Below are 17,028 nucleotides of genomic sequence, written 5' to 3'. Positions count from 1 at the left end.
ATGAATGCATAATGCATTATAAAAAACCTTATAATATGTTATATCAACTCATGAATAATCATAACAACAATTATAATGCATCATAATACCTACGTATTTGTGGTTGTACGTTTAAGAGTATGATTATTTATAACACACAATGAACTATATTAAATCTACTTCATTTACAGTATAATGGACTGTATCATATCTGGACTTTGTTTATTTAAGATCTATAAAGTATCTTACTACTGCTTGTGAGTGGTTAGATGTTGAGTGTTATTTTAGTGTTTCTGTGGAGCTAATGTTAATTATTTGATGTGAAATTAATACTCCAACTGAAAAAATGCAATGTTTTATATGGTTACATTTTATTTTGATTGTCCCCTTATTCAAATGACTATAAGCAACTTTTCAACTACATGCCAACTAACTCTCATTAGAGTATCAGTGTGCTCAAGAATGGTAAAATATAGTATGGTAGAATAAGCTAATGTACATGCAAAGACACTTCAGTTTATCTGTTGGTTCACCATCAAAATAAAGTGTTAGCATACACATTACAGTATCAGACATACTAATACTCAGATGACCACTGGTTGATATGTAGTTGCAGAGTTACTTATCATCAGCTGTCTAAAGGGTACCATCACAATAATCAAACTGATATTACAATAAAAATAGTTCAAAGCAAATGTGTATTACACATTCAACGTATCTGATATTCAATCTTATGGCTGTTTGAGAGAAAAAATGCTAATATTAATATTATTATTACTACTTATAAGTGGTCTTTTACCGCTTTAAGTAAAGTAGCATCAGACAAATGGCAAGATATGAGACTTATTATAACTATGAGAAGTATAATCCATTGTTAAAGTGGATGCAACGTGTTCATTGTGTTATAAATAATCGTACTCTTAAAAGCTAAACCACAAATAAAGTCAATAATATATTAAAACTGTTCTTATCAATAGTATGAATCTTATAAATCTTATGAAAGTTTTTTATAATGCATAATGCATTCATTATAATGCCTTAGAAATACCCTTATAATGTATTATAAATACAGGCTTCATAGAAAGTGTTACCAAAAACATTTTGGTAAGGTGACTTTATCACATAACATTTCTCATTTCTGTAGTGCTGCCTGTTTATTGCATACTTGTCAGTTATTGCTTTAAATGAATCTAAGTTCATTGCATGACATAGAATCATAAAAGGATGACAATCCAGACAAGAATGTTGTTAACCCAAAGGGCAGATGAAAGTTAATTATTTAGCAAACAGGTATTTCACAAATGAACAATTTTAGGGTTATACAGTCCTATCTTTATGGATAAGACAATGCAGTTCATAGAAACCATGAATTTAAAAGCCATACTCAGTAACAACAAAACCTATAAACAACAAAAGCACAATCTTACAACACAACCTTAGCTTTTACTACAACAAGCGTTGTCAAGGTTGACATTTGACTGAAACTCCACAGATTTGATATTAGTACCCATTATAATCCCCCAGTTGCTTGCCTTTGACCTTCATTTGACCACAGAATGTTTCCATAATGGTTCTTTGCTGTGAACGGAAGCGTTTCAAATAGAGTGCAACGTGCATATACCAAGAACCGATTGTATTCAACTCAAACACATCATCTTCAGGTTTAAACATTAAGCTAGTTGCTTCATAAATAATAAAACCACAATCATGAAAAAAAAAAAAAATGGAATACAAAATTAAAGAAATGTGAAAAGCTGGAGCTGTACTGATGTAAGAAATCAGTAAGCCACTGCACAACCTATAATCATTTTGGGTACTTCATTATAATTATGTTGCTTATTTAATATTCATTGTTCTAAGTTATACATTCAGAAGGTGCTACTGATGTAACAATCTTGCCCTGAGGTTGCAAATGCTGCACTGGTCGTGTTTAAGAATCATTTGGCAGACAGCTTCCCCAGCTGACAAAGTTTCCCACTCTGTCCCACACGCTTCTTAACAAAAGATAACAAAGAGCACTGGGACCCACACATACCTAATCCATTAAAATATCATTTACACTAGGGGGAGGGGACAGGAGACTATACTTGTTTTTACATGCATTTTATTCTGGTTTAAGACAAATAAATGATGTGTGCCATCTCCTTACATTCCTACATATTTTGTCCAGTTCTAAAATACTAAAATTTAAGCTGACATATTTAATATTGCCATCATGTAAGCAATTGCCATCATCATCTAACATTAGCAGGGCTTTGTTCCCTACACAGTACAACATGCACATCAATGTTCCAAAAACTTACCAGAGGCCATAAGTGCTTCCTCAAAGAGTTTAAAAAAGGGGTTAGGCATATAAAAACACTCTTGATAAACTCTACATTTGTAGGAGATATGGATAGTATGTCTACAAATTCAAATATTAAATAAATCTAATTGGTTAAAAGAGGTGGTTATTATTATTATTACTATTATTATTATTACAAGAGCAGGTGTATAAAACAGGAGAGCAAAAACCTAACACCATCCACTGCAAGTAGAATATGTGTGCACATTTTGTATATCCTCTCTATAAACAATTAGCTACTATACTTCAACCTAATTGAATGCACAAACTTCTGACAGATGGTTACAACTTAAATGTATTAAAACAACAATAATACTTTCTGTTTACACACCAGCATGAAGACCAGTTGCAACAAGTAATTTTGCACATTTATTAGAACTAATGTCACTCAAACATTGGTAATCCTACCTCTAGAATGTGGTCCAGGTCAGCCTTTTTAAGACATGGATATTTTTTTAATATCTCCTCCTTTTCTGCTTTATAATTATTTACTGCAACCTCCCAGTTCGGTTCCTCGATGACTTGGAAAATTGCTGCCCCAATTGATAAATAAAAAATGATAGCCGAAGTCAGAAGGGGACCTTTGTCCACCATAATGAGCTCAAATAATGTGGAGTCACTTAAAAAACATTACTCTGAAAGTGCCCACATTCTCACTATAAATAAATTTAGCAAAGTGTTTTTTTTTTTGTTTTTTTTTCAGTTCAAAATTACAGATATATTATTGAATATATGATGGAGTTTCTTCTTTGGAATAGACACAAGACTAACTAAACATAACTTTAAACTTTGTGAAACTGTATATCCATCAAAGGTATTTAAATTATTATTTTTATTTTTTTAGTCGCCGAGAGAGTTTGTCCATGTACACCACTCGAATTTGCTAGTCTTGCGCTCTGAAGAAACTCTTGACTAATCTGGTAGTTCAACATGCCACAAGAGAAGGAAGTTGGCCAAGATCCACCCACTATGGTCAACCCTCTCTCACAGTCTTTCGTAACAATTGTTTTGTTTCAATTTCACATTTTCTTTCCACATTTTCCCCCCAATGTTTATTTCAATGAACTAAACTATTTACATTTTTTCAATGAACTAAACTAACTAGTTAACTTACTAACTAACTGAGACTACCGTACTGTATAATGTTTAAAACCACAAACATATATGCATGCCTTTGCATAAGTTCTTTTGTGGACTAAAACTAATTTGGAATGAAAGAATATTTCTTTCTAACATGTTTCTCTCCATCATCAAATATCAGAAACCAAGTTCTCCTTGGCTCACCCCTAATGTTCTCCTTTTTTGTGGAGTGTCTTTTAAGTATGAGAGTTAATTAAATAATTAATAAGTTAATTAATAAAAATTAAATTAAATTAAATTAAACTGATACAGGATTTAGTAGTCACATTATTTAATCACTTTTTTTTTTTACTCAATTTAAAACTGCTGATGAAGACAGAATCAGACAGCTGTATGATATGTTTACATTTTTTATTTTGTCTTATTTGTATGTGACCTGGTCACCACTTATGGAATTCTCAAATCTAATTTGGGTAGGCCTACATTAGTAGTAATACATTAGTAAAAAAATAGCAAATACCCGAAACATATAGTTGCTCACCAGTGTTTGCTAACATTCCAGCAATGACAATTTGACATCCTGTAAATTACGTTTTAAGAATGTCATGCATACTGATTATGTATTGCGTTACCTTTCAAAGTCATTTCATACCTTTCATATCGACAGCTTTGAAAACTGGTTCTGTGTACATACCAAATACATAAATAAATGGACATGAAACATTTATTTTGAGTTTTAATAATTTTATGTGAGGAGAGAACATTTTATACAAGATACATGAAACTGTGGGTAGTTGACTGTTTTTTTTTTTTTTTCTAGGCTTGCTTGTGTTTATGGAGCGCAGTCATGCTTCGTAAAAAAACAAAAAACAAAAAAAAAAACACTATTTTTCACACAATTACCTTTATTATTAATCCACAATGATCTGTCCCTTCTCTAACAAACGCCTCAATTATTTCCTCTTAATACGAAGATGGGCTGAGATTGTACCAGGAATTTTTTCCCCCAGGAACAATCCCACTTGCTTTCTGCGTTTCCACCATGGTCTAAAGTACCATGACGATTAGGCAAATAGTCTGGTGACGTAGGTCTGCGCTCGTCTCTCAATACAAAGTTCGAAAATTTTGGACTTTCATCCACAGTAGTTCAGACTTTAGGAGGTCGACTCTGAAGTGTGATCTTCCGCAGATGGGATGACGCAAGTTAGGTAATTCTCCATAGAGCAGTGTACTTGATAATTGTCAGTCAGCTCACCTTGGCTACTGTCATTTTCCTCACTGTATAGTAACAATAAGACGAAATATGATATCACAACACCACTGCTTCCTTTCGATTTCATTTAAACATTTTAATAGCCACAAAAATGTAGTTCAGGGATGTGTATATAGCCTAAATTACAATTAAACAAAATATTATATCACTATTGCCTCTTTTTTGTTTTCATTTTAACATATTAATAGATTAATTATATCAATATTGCCTTCTGACTTCGGCTATCATTTTCTATCTGTCAACTGGGGCAGCTATTTTCCAAGTAATCGAAGAACCGAACTGGGAGGTAGCAGTTAAGAATTATAAAGCAGAAAAGGAGGAGATATAAAAGTATAAAATATAAAAATATCCATGTCTTAAAAAGGCTGACCTGGATCACACTCGAGAAATAAGATTACCAATGTTTGAGTGACATTAGTTCTTACAAATGTGCCATGACGCACCGCCTTTTTTTCTCCGAGGAGATTGAAACGGAGGGCGTCGATGAGCTCGCAGTTGCACAAACATAAGCCGCATAAACATCAGTTGCACAGACAAACAGTTACACAAGCATCAGTTTCACAAACATATTATGCCTAACTGTATAATGAGCAGCATTAATGAGGAGCGCAGCTCACACAGTCAGCTCTCAGAAAAAAAATGAAAATAAGTGGGCTGACTGTGCTTCTCGCATATCTAAGGACCGGGAGAAGATGGCCCTGCCTATCTCCACCCGTATTCCCTAGATTTAAAGTTCATTCTCGAGGTTCGGAAGCACACAAAGCGGTTCCTTCCCCCTCTGTGAACTCACAGCTGCAGCTACTTATCTCCGAGGAGATTAATATTGTTTGTGTGACTAAGCTGCTCGCGTGTTGCTGAGACTAAATCGCGTGTTGTACTACATCATTTTCAGTTTTGATGTAAATCTTACCAAAACAGACCGTCCTTACTTGTCTGATTGGTTAACTGCATTAATTCTGAAGAATTAAATTCAGTATCTATCTGACTATGAGAAGTTAGATATGAATTATACTAACAAGGCAGACCGTGTTTACTCGTCTGATTGTTTGTTTGCATTAAATTCTGAGGAATATAATGACAGTTATCTCACTCTGAGAAATGATATATACTGGAGGGGCTGCTTGGCGGGAGCAGCCCTCTCAGTCTATAGTCAGAGCGTTGCCGCCCGCGCTCCCCCTGCGTCGGGACCGGAGGCTGAAGCAACGCTCTGAACCAGGGTTTTCCCAGCCTAAGGTGGATCTGAGGGCCGTACTTCAGGCTGTGAGCCCCTCGGTTAAGAAGTCCTGAAACGTTTCGGTCACGACTGCAGAGGGCTGCCCCTACTGGGGTGGAGCGGCGTACACCGCATTACATGGTGCCCGTCTCGCCTTAGCGCCCTCTGGGGGCCGGTCTGCCAACCCTGCCAGTGTTCCAGGGCGCAGCGGTCCCCAGCGAGCATCATTCCCAGTATTTTCCGCCTGTGTGCTTAGCGGGGCTGAGACGCTCGCTGCCTGTGCTGGGGCATCTTACACCAGAGGTCAGTCTCGAGAGACTGATTCCCTTAGTATATTATTTAGCAGCGTGAAAACTACTGCCAAATGTATCTCAATGGGTCCTGCACACAGTAGAAAAAGCTACCGTATTCAGTTCGGCTCTGTACCGCCGATATTCAACGGGGTCATTCCGACGATGGTCGGCCCCGGGCAGGGTCTGGTTATGGAACAGGAAGTGAAACCCTATTAGAGAAGGAGGCCATTGAGGTGGTCCCTCCTCAAGACAGGGAGTCCAGGTTCTACAGCCGGTATTCCACAGTTCCAAAAAAGGATGGGGGGTTGCGTCCGATTATAGACTTGAGGGTCTTAAATCGTTCAATTATGAGATTGAAGTTCAAAATGCTCACGATCAAGCATGTTGTAGGTCAGATCAGGTCCGAGGACTGGTCTGTCACAATATATCTCAAAGATGCATACTTCCACATTTCTATCCTTCCTTTTGAGGTTCACTTTCGGGGCAAAGCCTACCAATATCGAGTACTTCCCTTCGGCCTTGCACTCTCATCCTGCACGTTCACAAAATGTGTAGACGCGGCTCTGGTTCCTCTGCACATGCAAGGCATCCGCATTTTCAACCACATCGACGATTGGTTGATTTTAGCTCAGTCAAGAGCAGGTTTGCGGCTCGGCATCTAGATGTCGTTCTCGCACATATGGGGGAGCTGGGTTTGAGACTGAACGCCAAGAAGAGTGTACTTTCTCCGGTTCAGAGAACCACCTATCTAGGCATAGTATGGGATTCGACCACGATGCAGGCACGATTGTCCCCTGCTCGTATCGAGTCAATCCTCATCTCAGTCGAGAGAGTCAAAGAAGGCCAGTCACTTACTGTCAAACAATTTCAGAGATTGTTTGGTCTGATGGCATCTGCGTCCAACCTGATACCTCTTGGCCTGCTGTATATGAGACCCCTAGAGTGGTGGCTCAAGACCAAGGGATTTTCCCCAAGGGGCAATCTACTTTGCACTATCAAGGTCACGCGGCGCTGCGTCCGTCCCTTAGACATGTGGAAGAAACCTTGGTTCTTGAATCAGGGCTCGGTGCTGGGAGCTCCTTGTCACCGTGTAATACTAGCGACGGATGCATCTCTCACTGGCTGGGATGCAGTCATGTGTGGCTACCCTGCCCGTGGTCTGTGGAGTGGTCGCCCTCTAACATGGCATATCAATTGTCTAGAAATGCTAGCAATTTATCGTGCACTGAAGCACTTCCTCCCAGACCTAAGGGGTCACCATGTGTTGGTGCGCACCGACAACACATCGGTGGTCTCTTACATCAACCACCAGGGAGGTCTGCGTTTGCGCCCTTTGTACAAGCTGGCGCACCAGATCCTGGTGTGGTCCCAGAGCAAACTCCTCTCATTAAGAGCAGTATATATTCCTGGGAAACTAAATATGGGAGCAGACATACTGTTGAGGCAGGGGCCGAGGCCCGGGGAATGGAGACTTCACCCAGAGGTGGGGAAGCAGATATGGAGAGTATTTGGCAGGGCTCAAGTAGAACTATTTGCAACTCAAGAGACATCACAATGTCCCCTTTGGTTCTCTCTAGTTCATCCAGCTCTTCCGGGACTGGACGCTATGGTACAGACCTGGCCGAGGCTTCGTCTGTACGCCTTTCCCCTATTGCTCCCGGGAGTTTGGCGAGAGTACGCCGGGACGGGTTCCGTCTGTTATTAGTAGCCCCGTTCTGGCCGGGCCGAGTATGGTTGCCAGATCTGGTCTCGCTCCTCGACGGCTCTCCATGGGAGATACCGATCAGGACAGACCTACTCTCACAGGCGCAGGGTACGATAATTCACCCTCGCCCGGAGTTGTGGAAGCTGTGGATGTTGGCCCCTGAGGGGGCACAACTGTTAGCAGCTGGTCTCTCAACTGAGGTTGTTGAGACCCTCCTCCAATCCAGAGCTCCCTCAACGAGGAAACTGTACGCCCTGAGGTGGAAACTCTTCACCTCATGGTGCAGAGACTGCCAGCTAGACCCATCAAACTGCCCATTTGGTACAGTTCTGGAGTTTCTACAGGCCAGGCTCTCTGCAGTGTTGACCCACTCCATGCTGAAGGTTTACGTGGCGGCCATTGCGGCCTACCACGCCCTTCTCGATGGCCGGTCTTTGGGAAGACACCCCTTAGTTACATGTTTCCTCCGCGGTGTGCTGAGGCTGAGACCTCCAGTACGGTCCTGTGTTCCCCCCTGGGACTTGGGTGTGGTGTTAGAGGCTCTTTGCAAATCTCCATTCAACCGATTCAAGATATCTCAGACAGACATCTGACTCTTAAAACCGCCTTTCTGTTGGCCATTACCTCTCTGAGGAGAGTAGGAGATTTACAGGCCCTCACAGTGGCCCCTACCTATCTTGATTTTGCACCTGGCATGACCAAAGTGTGCATATACCCTTGAGCGGGATATGTTCTTAAGGTGCCCTCTATCACACCACAACCTGTAGTGCTGCAGGCCTTCTGTCCTCCTCCCTTTCAGGAGCCCGACCAAGAGAAGCTAAATTGTGTGTGTCCAGCTCGAGCGCTGGATGCATACGCCCACAGAGCTGCCCTGCTGCGGTCCCCCCCAAGAGGGGTTTTCCTGCTTCTAAGCAGACTAATAGTCGTTGGATAGTTGAGACTATCTACGCCACTTTGAGTCCTCTGGTTGTCCCCCGCTGTCGGGAGCCAAGGCTCACTCTACATGGGGTATGGCGGCCTCCAAGGCCTTTCTAGCAGGTGCGTCCATGCTGGACATCTGCAATGCTGTGGGGTGGTCCAAGTCTTCTACTTTTGCAAGATTTTATGGCTTAGACATGCCAGTCACTCCAGGCACTTCATTCCCCTTGTCCTAAGCTGTGCTCTTTGGATACACACTAGGCAGGGGTTTGGTAGTCTGGCAGCGTTGGTACTCGTTCCCCAAAGAGTTTCGACACTGTGTCTCGAGGCCATACCCCCGGCACCCCTGCCGGCGTTTGCTGGTACTCGAAGCTGAAGCCTTTTTTCGACGCAGCGTCTCGTTCCCTTGAGGAACTAGGGTTACATAGGGTTTTTGATGTAAAAGACCTGGAAAGAAGCTTGTAGAAGTCTCTTACCAGCCGTTTTTGTAGGAATTAAAATGTAGCACAATTCGAGTAATCACACTGACCCACAAACGTGATGAAATTTATGTTTTTTAGTGAGAGAACTTAAAACTGAAAGCACAAACTCACGCACATGGTACAGCATTAAATGTAGAACGTGCTTAGGATCATGTACGAACGTTTGGGCTTTATGTCTAAGAAATTTATTTGAGCCTTTTTACATTTGCATATAAATTACAGAATCTGGCCCCATAGTCTAAAGTTATATGGGTGTTAAATGGCCAATGTTTACCCCATTATCTGGAAGATGCTGAACATATAAATTCCAAGATAATTAGATAGGCCTTGATTATTGACCAAGGGCCTGGCTGACCAGCAAACTCACATTTTCACAATACACCACACACACACACACATTAAAACTTTAGTTTGTTTAGCTTATAATTAATCAATTACAAATGTATCTGATATATGCATGTTGTCTGTATGTTTCCCTATAACATTAGTCTAGTTACCACTGTTTATTTGTACAAACCCGATTCCAAAAAGTTCAAATTGTTAATAAAAACAGAATGCAATGATGTGGAAGTTTCAAAGGTCAATATACTATTCAGAATACAACATAGATAACATATCAAATGTTTAAACTGAGAAAATGTAGCATTTTAAGGGAAAATAAGTTGATTTTAAATTTCATAGCATCAACACTTCTCAAAAAAGTTGGGACTAGGCCATGTTTACCACTGTGTGGCATCCCCTCTTCTTTTTATAACAGTCTGCAAACATCTGGGGACTGAGGAGACAAGGTGTTTAAGTTTAGGAATAGGAATGTTGTCCCATTCTTGTCTAATACAGGCTTCTAGCTGTTCAACTGTCTTAGGTCTTTGTCGCATCTTCCTCTTTTTGATGCGCCAAACGTTTTCTATGGGTGAAAGATCTGGACCGGAGGCTGGCCATTTCAGTACCCGGATCCTTCTTCTACGCAGCCATGATGTTGTAATTAATGCAGTATGTGGTATGGCAATGTCCTGTTGGAAAATGCAAGGTCTTCCCTAAAAGAACGATGTCTGGATGGGAGCAAATGTTGTTCTAGAACTTGGATATACCTTTCACCATTGATGGTGCCTTTCCAGATGTGTAAGCCTCCCATGCCACACGCACTCATGCAACCCCATACAATCAGAGATGCATGCTTCCGAACTGAGCGCTGATAACACCTTGGGTTGTTCTTTCCTCTTTAGGCTGGATGACATGCAATGACATGACCCAGTTTTCCAAAAAGAACTTCAAATTTTGATTTATCTGACCACAGAACAGTTTTCCACTTTGCCACAGTCCATTTTAAATGAGCCTTGGCCCAGAGAAAATGCCTGGACTTTTGGAACATGTTTAGATATGGCTTCTTTTTTGACCTATAGAGTTTTAGCCGGAAACGGTGGATGGCATGGTGGATTGTGTTCATTGACAATGTTTTCTGGAAATATTCCTGAGCCCATGTTGTGATTTCCATTACAGTAGCATTCCTGTATGTGATGCAGTGCCGTTTAAGGGCCCGAAGACCAGTATGGTTTTCCGGCCTTGACCCTTACACAGAGAGATTGTTCCATAATCTCTTAATCTTTGGATGATATTATGCACTGTAGATGATGATAACTTCAAACTCTTTGCAATTTTTCTCTGAGAAACTCCTTTCTGATTTTGCTCCACTATTTTCGCCCCAGCTATGGGGGAATTGGTGATCCTCTGCTCATCTTGACTTCTGAGAGACACTGCCACTTTGAGAGGCTCTTTTTATACCCAATCATGTTGCCAATTGAACTAATAAGTTGCAAATTGGTCCCCAAGCTGTTCTATATTCTATTGTGAATAAAATAAAAGTTTATGAGATTTGTAAATTATTCCATTCCTTTTTTACTCACAATGTGTACAGTGTCTCAACTTTTTTTGGAATCGGGTTTGTATTAGTTAATCTCTAAATGCTAATATTCAGGAGTATGAATGTATATCTGGTTTAATATTTTCTAGATGTCTTATTCTTGGTATCAAAATGATCTGCTCTTTATTCCTAAAACCATGATGTTCTCTATGTGATCGTGAAATCCATCATATTATTTGTACCATATTTTGGGTAAAACTACTCCAGGACCATCATAAAACATGCAAATGAGGTGTCACTGGGACAAAGAAGCACTTTCCCGCTGAAACTATACACTTGTGTTACTGGTCAATCTAACCAAATAGGTGTTACAGGGAAACTAGATAAAATCTTCCCCTCATCCAAAAAGTGAGGCTGCTCTTAACTTGAGATTACCTAAAGACACCCATCACCTTGGAAACCTCGCGACTCCCCTTCCAAATCTTCTGGCAGTTTTCAGCAACTTTTTTTATTCACTTCGTAGCAGTCAACCCATGGTTGAGATGACGAACCTTTTAATCCTAACAGGATTCAACAGGAAATTACGTCAGGACACTTCACTCAGCACCTACAAAACAAATGCAAGTAACCGCTTGTTAACTATTTATATGTGCTTCTACGCTTTGCCCCCTTTAATTAAGGTGATGTGATTCTTTGATGTTTCTTAACAGGTTGTGCGTGCAAGCGCTACCTCTCTCTCCATGCCTTCCTTACATTGGCATCTATGTTTAATGTGTGTATGTTTGTGTATAGTAAGATGTTGTATGCTCCCCTGTAGTGTAGTTTTATAAATATCCATATGTATTCACACTTCCCAGCCGGCACATGACCGACCTTCAACGTTGAAATATGGTTGAAATAAGGTCAGTTGTGGTTTCAACGTTGAAACAACGTTGATTCAACGTTTAAAGCTGAATGGTTGAAAAACATCCAGCACATGACCAACTTTCAATGTTGAAATATGGTTGAAATAAGGTCAGTTGTGGTTTCAACGTTGAAACAACGTTGATTCAACGTTTAAAGCTGAATGGTTGAAAAACATCCAGCACATGACCAACTTTCAATGTTGAAATATGGTTGAAATAAGGTCAGTTGTGGTTTCAACATTGAAACAACGTTGATTCAACGTTTAAAGATGAACTGTTGAAAAACTTCCAGCACATGACCAACTTTCAACATTGAAATATGGCTGAAATAAGGTCAGTTGTTTTAATGAAACAACGTTAAAAATGTTTAATGCTAAATGGTAGTTAAAGGTTAACAAGCTTTTAAATTATTTATATTAAATTATTTAAATTAATTAATTATTTTAATAGCATTTTAAAATATTTTAGTCATGATACCTATTCTAAAATCTAAAGGTATATGTTAAATATTATCATCATTAACAACAATAAAACGATATACATTTCGCTGCTTTATCACACTGAAACAACTCCCATTGGTAGTTGTATTTTATTACTTCTATCATGATTGGTTAATCTGGCTGTCATTCAGGAAACTGGACAATGAATCGGTTCGCGCCTTTCTACATTTAAAAATATGACCGTTATTGTCGTCTTTCTGTGAGTGAGGCTGTTATAACTGACTGCTCTATCGGTCCCGAATTTTTTCATATTTGCCTGTACATTTTTTATTTATTTTGAGCGAATTTGAGTCGTGACATGTCAATGGAGAACAAAAACTGTGAACACAAGAAGGGTCAGGTGTTCTGCGAGGTCCTGAAAACATCCTGGCAAAATGAGGTAAGAAAATCGCTAACGTTATCTTTATTATCTTTTGAAAATAGTAAAGTATTACCAGAGTTTACAAATGGGTAGTTTAAAGGACATGTAACCTGCAGATAAATAAATACCCGTGTGTCTATTTTTGCATTGCTTTATCACAGCTGATCAAGTTAGGTGCTCACCTAATGTGTTGCTGGTAAGAGAGATTTAGAGATGGTTTAGAGCAGTGGTTCCCAACCTTTTTCAACTCGCGGCCCACACAACCAAACACATATGTTTGCGCGGCCCACTTCAAAAAAATTAACTGACCCCGCTATTGTTGGGTTAATAACTTAGTACTCAGAAGCTAGATTTGAAACTATATTTATTGAATAAACTAGGGCTGTGCGATATGGACAAAAAAAAAAAAAACTATCGCGATTTTTTTGATCAATTTTGCAATTGTGCTTTTACAGTCATAAATGCATTCAGGATAAACTTGAAACATATTTCCAAAAGAAAACCAATCAGAGCTTTATCAAAAAGTTGTAACATCTCTAGAACAGACATAAGTCAAAATTATCACTATAGTGAAGATGTAAAAAAAATTATAGACTTTTGGCAAAAAAAAAAAAAAAAAAAAATCCTGTATATAGGGACTTTTTTTTCTCTTTTGCCATGCATTGTTCATAGAGCTCATTAATTGTAGCGGTGCCTCAGGTGTTTGCAGTGTGTATACAGTATGTGTATGCGGTCAGCAGTGAGAGCATAAATATAACGCGAAAGCACATTAAAATAATGCACGAGTGCGAATCTCTCTGTTCGCAGCAGATTTCCTTTGCTCTGTCACAAAACCGGTGCTTGCTCAGATACACGCTGCTTTGCGAGGAGAGAGTGTGCACACTTAAAACGTGTCTCCTCTCACTTAAACTGCATCCTGTTCACTAACAAATTCACTCTATGCTCATGTGTTAGACATGAATTATTTTCGCACGTTTTTATTTCTAGCCTTTTACCGCAGTGAGAACGCTCTGATCCGTCAACATTGGCTCAGAAAAAAGGCGCATCACAGACAGTTTGTGAACCTGGAGTTAGGCATATGCGCACGCTCAAATCGTGATTTTAGGACGTTTTTCTTTTAATCGCACAGCCCTAGAATGGACTGGAAATGAACAGAAAATAATTGGCGGCCCACCTGCAATACCACCGAGGTCCACTAGGGGGCCGCGGACCACAGGTTGAAAACCACTGGTTTAGAGATTTTCCCATATTTTCCTGATATGAATCCCATGCATTAGGTGTGTTATATATGTTTGTATTCTTATAATAGTTTCAAAGTGTTTTCTGAAACATATAAGTGCAAATGTCGGTATTTAAATAATATAATATAATGAAAATGAATAAATAAATAAAAGGATTGTTTAAAGCCATGGTTCTCAAAGTGTCAGGCCCCCTCTAGTTGTTATGCAGGTGAATCACTAAATTAAACTAATTAATGTTAATACATTTTAACTTAATCTTTGAGTAAGTTTTTTTTTTTGCACATTTAAGTATGTTACAGTTAAAGTACAGTACAGTTTTGTAACTTTTGTTACATAATTACATTTAAAATTACATTTTAATTTAAACTTTTTTTTTTTATTTACCTGTGTATGTAAGCACAGTTGTAGTGTTAATGTTCAAACATGGTAAAGTGTCTGACAACAATAAATATTCTTATTAGAATAAAACTGCCTCATTTTTTAACTGTAGACCTGTAGCTGAATAGTTTGGTCTACTACGCTGCTGAAATGTAATGTTGGTCATTATGGTGCAACTTAATATTTAATAACAAATATTTTCTGAAGTGGTACTTGGTGTAAAAAGTTTGAGAACCAGTGGTTTAAAGAAATGGTATAATATGAAATCCTGCTTTTTAAGAACTTTTCAGTAAACCATTTCTTCTTTCCCCTTGTAGAGTCATCCAGGATCCAGCTTGTTCTTGAAACATTGGTAAGAAATTTTTCATCTGCTACATTGCACTGTCACTTCTGCTAGAGATGCTTTGAGCTTTTGTGATAGGTTTTGATTGTACTTAGTTTATTAAAAATTTACTGAATTAGATTTTATTTGTTTTACTACACTGTATTACTAGTGTTTTGATTAAAACAGTGTAACTGGGGGCTCTGAAAACACTGCTTGTGAATAATTTGTTAATATTGTAAATTTTCATCTGAATACATTAAATAAGTGTTTAATGAATAGTGTTGTCCACTTTGTTTCCAACCTCACTGTTACTGAACTGTAAAGTGAAAATATTGTGTGATTTATTTTGCATTCAGTTTTCAGTTAAATATATTTCACAATATCAAAGTTATTGTGAAACATTGTGGACATACCTAAACAAACTGGTTAAATCTTATGTTCCCTCCAGAAGTTTGCCCTATGCAAGTGAACGACGCCTTGTGGTGCCATCCCAAAGAGGTTCAAAATCACTCTCAAGAACCTTTTCCTCGACTGTGTCCAGCTGGTGGAATCACCTCCCAATCTCAATCCGAACTGCTGAGTCTTTACTCATTTTCAAGAAACATCTTAAGACTCATCTTTTTCTCCGGAACTTAACCAACTAATGCTAGCACTTTTCCTTCTTTTCTTGTCTTTCATATTAAAAAAAAAAAAAAAAAAAAAAAACCTGGCTATGCGTTCTGTACTAGACTAACTGAGACTTGTCATGGCACTTGTATACTGTTGTTGTTCGCTTGTACACCTGACTGCTTCTGTTCTTCTCATTTGTAAGTCGCTTTGGATAAAAGCGTCTGTTAAATGATTAAATGTAAATGTTTATACAGGACGGTACAGAAAGTGCACAAGTGGGAGAGAGTGGAGGGGACGGCGTCAGAAAGGACCTAGCGCTGGGACACTTTCAAGGATCACCCGAAGCACAACCACACTGTATACACTAAGGCTGCTGGTTCTAACATTTTAGAGTGCCCTGCGGTAGAAATCTCATTCTGCATTCCCCACGGTAAAGAAGACACAGTCCGGGGGGGTTCCCATTAGAAATCAACTGGTGGAAGGTTCCCTTCTCGAACTGTTCAACACATTTTCACTGCACAAATGTACACAACTCTTGTAATGAGACACATTACTAAAACATGTTTTTGACAGAAACTGTAGGTTTCCACCAAAATAAAAGATCCACTGGTTTCAGTCATAAAGGTACAAGGGTTTGTCTTGTAAGTGCTGAAAAAAATATGCATTTTTGTGCCGAATTATTTTACAAAAACCTTTAAATATTATTGTATTTGGATTGTTCTACTACATGTTTTTAGCATTACCTCCATGCATACTCTGCATAATAAAGTGTGGGATTATTTTCATCTGTTTTATACAGTATGTTTCCAAAATTTAACTGCTGTTTGACAATTTTGAGCATGTGGTAGTTTATTGAAGTTGTTTGTAAAGCCATTGCTGCCAGTCATTAGATTTTTAGCCTTGCCTGTACCATGTTGATCTAAATGCCAACTAGGATCTAGGTGTATTTATATACGAGGTACGACGGGGAAACAACGTCGTGTTATCAACGCTGATTAACTTTTCAAAATCAACACCTCATTCAGCTTTCATCCCAGGGCTGCAGCACGACCCTAATTCACCCATAATGCAGGTAAGACGGTGAAACAGCGTCGCGATTTCAACGGTGAATCCACGTCGTGATTTCAACGTTGATCCAATTTGCAAAATCGAAAGGTTATTCAACGTTGATTCAACGTCGGGATTTCAACCGTACATCAACGTCACGATTTCAACGGTGAATCAACGTCGTGATTTCAACGTTGATCCAATTTGCAAAATCGAAAGGTTTTTCAACGTTGATTCAACCATGGTACCTGACGTTGTTTCAACGTTGAAATGCCGGCTGGGTTGGTTGTCTGTGTTTGCTGTGAAAGTGAAAGTAGGGACATTTGCTAAGTATGGTAACCCATACTCAGAATTGATGCTCTGCATTTATCCCATCCAATGGGAGAAGTGAACACACACCTGGAGCAGTGGGCAGCTATATATCCAGCGCCCAGGGAGCAACTGGGGGTTCAGGGACTTGCTCAAGAGCACTTCAGCCATGGGTATTGAGAGTGGAAGAGGGTGATGTTCATTAACT

General features: G+C 39.2%; 2 protein-coding genes across 2 annotated transcripts in view; one reads left to right on the top strand and one right to left on the bottom strand.

Annotated features, from left to right (window-relative positions):
* LOC127975847 (potassium channel subfamily K member 5) overlaps positions 1 to 3,245 on the bottom strand; it is a 52,133-nt gene extending 48,888 nt beyond the window's left edge. Inside the window, exon 1 of the mRNA XM_052579860.1 lies at positions 2,732 to 3,245. Within this exon, the coding sequence (XP_052435820.1) occupies positions 2,732 to 2,917 (186 nt within the window). The 5' untranslated portion in view covers positions 2,918 to 3,245. The remainder of the gene's footprint in view (positions 1 to 2,731) is intronic.
* Positions 1 to 17,028, top strand: part of LOC127975855 (uncharacterized) — a 1,007,983-nt gene that overhangs the window by 822,921 nt on the left and 168,034 nt on the right. The window lies entirely within an intron of this gene.

This window comes from Carassius gibelio, chromosome B17 (genome assembly GCF_023724105.1).
Source record: "Carassius gibelio isolate Cgi1373 ecotype wild population from Czech Republic chromosome B17, carGib1.2-hapl.c, whole genome shotgun sequence".
NCBI classification, from domain to species: Eukaryota; Metazoa; Chordata; class Actinopteri; order Cypriniformes; family Cyprinidae; genus Carassius; species Carassius gibelio.
This window is presented reverse-complemented; position numbering and strand designations above follow the sequence as displayed.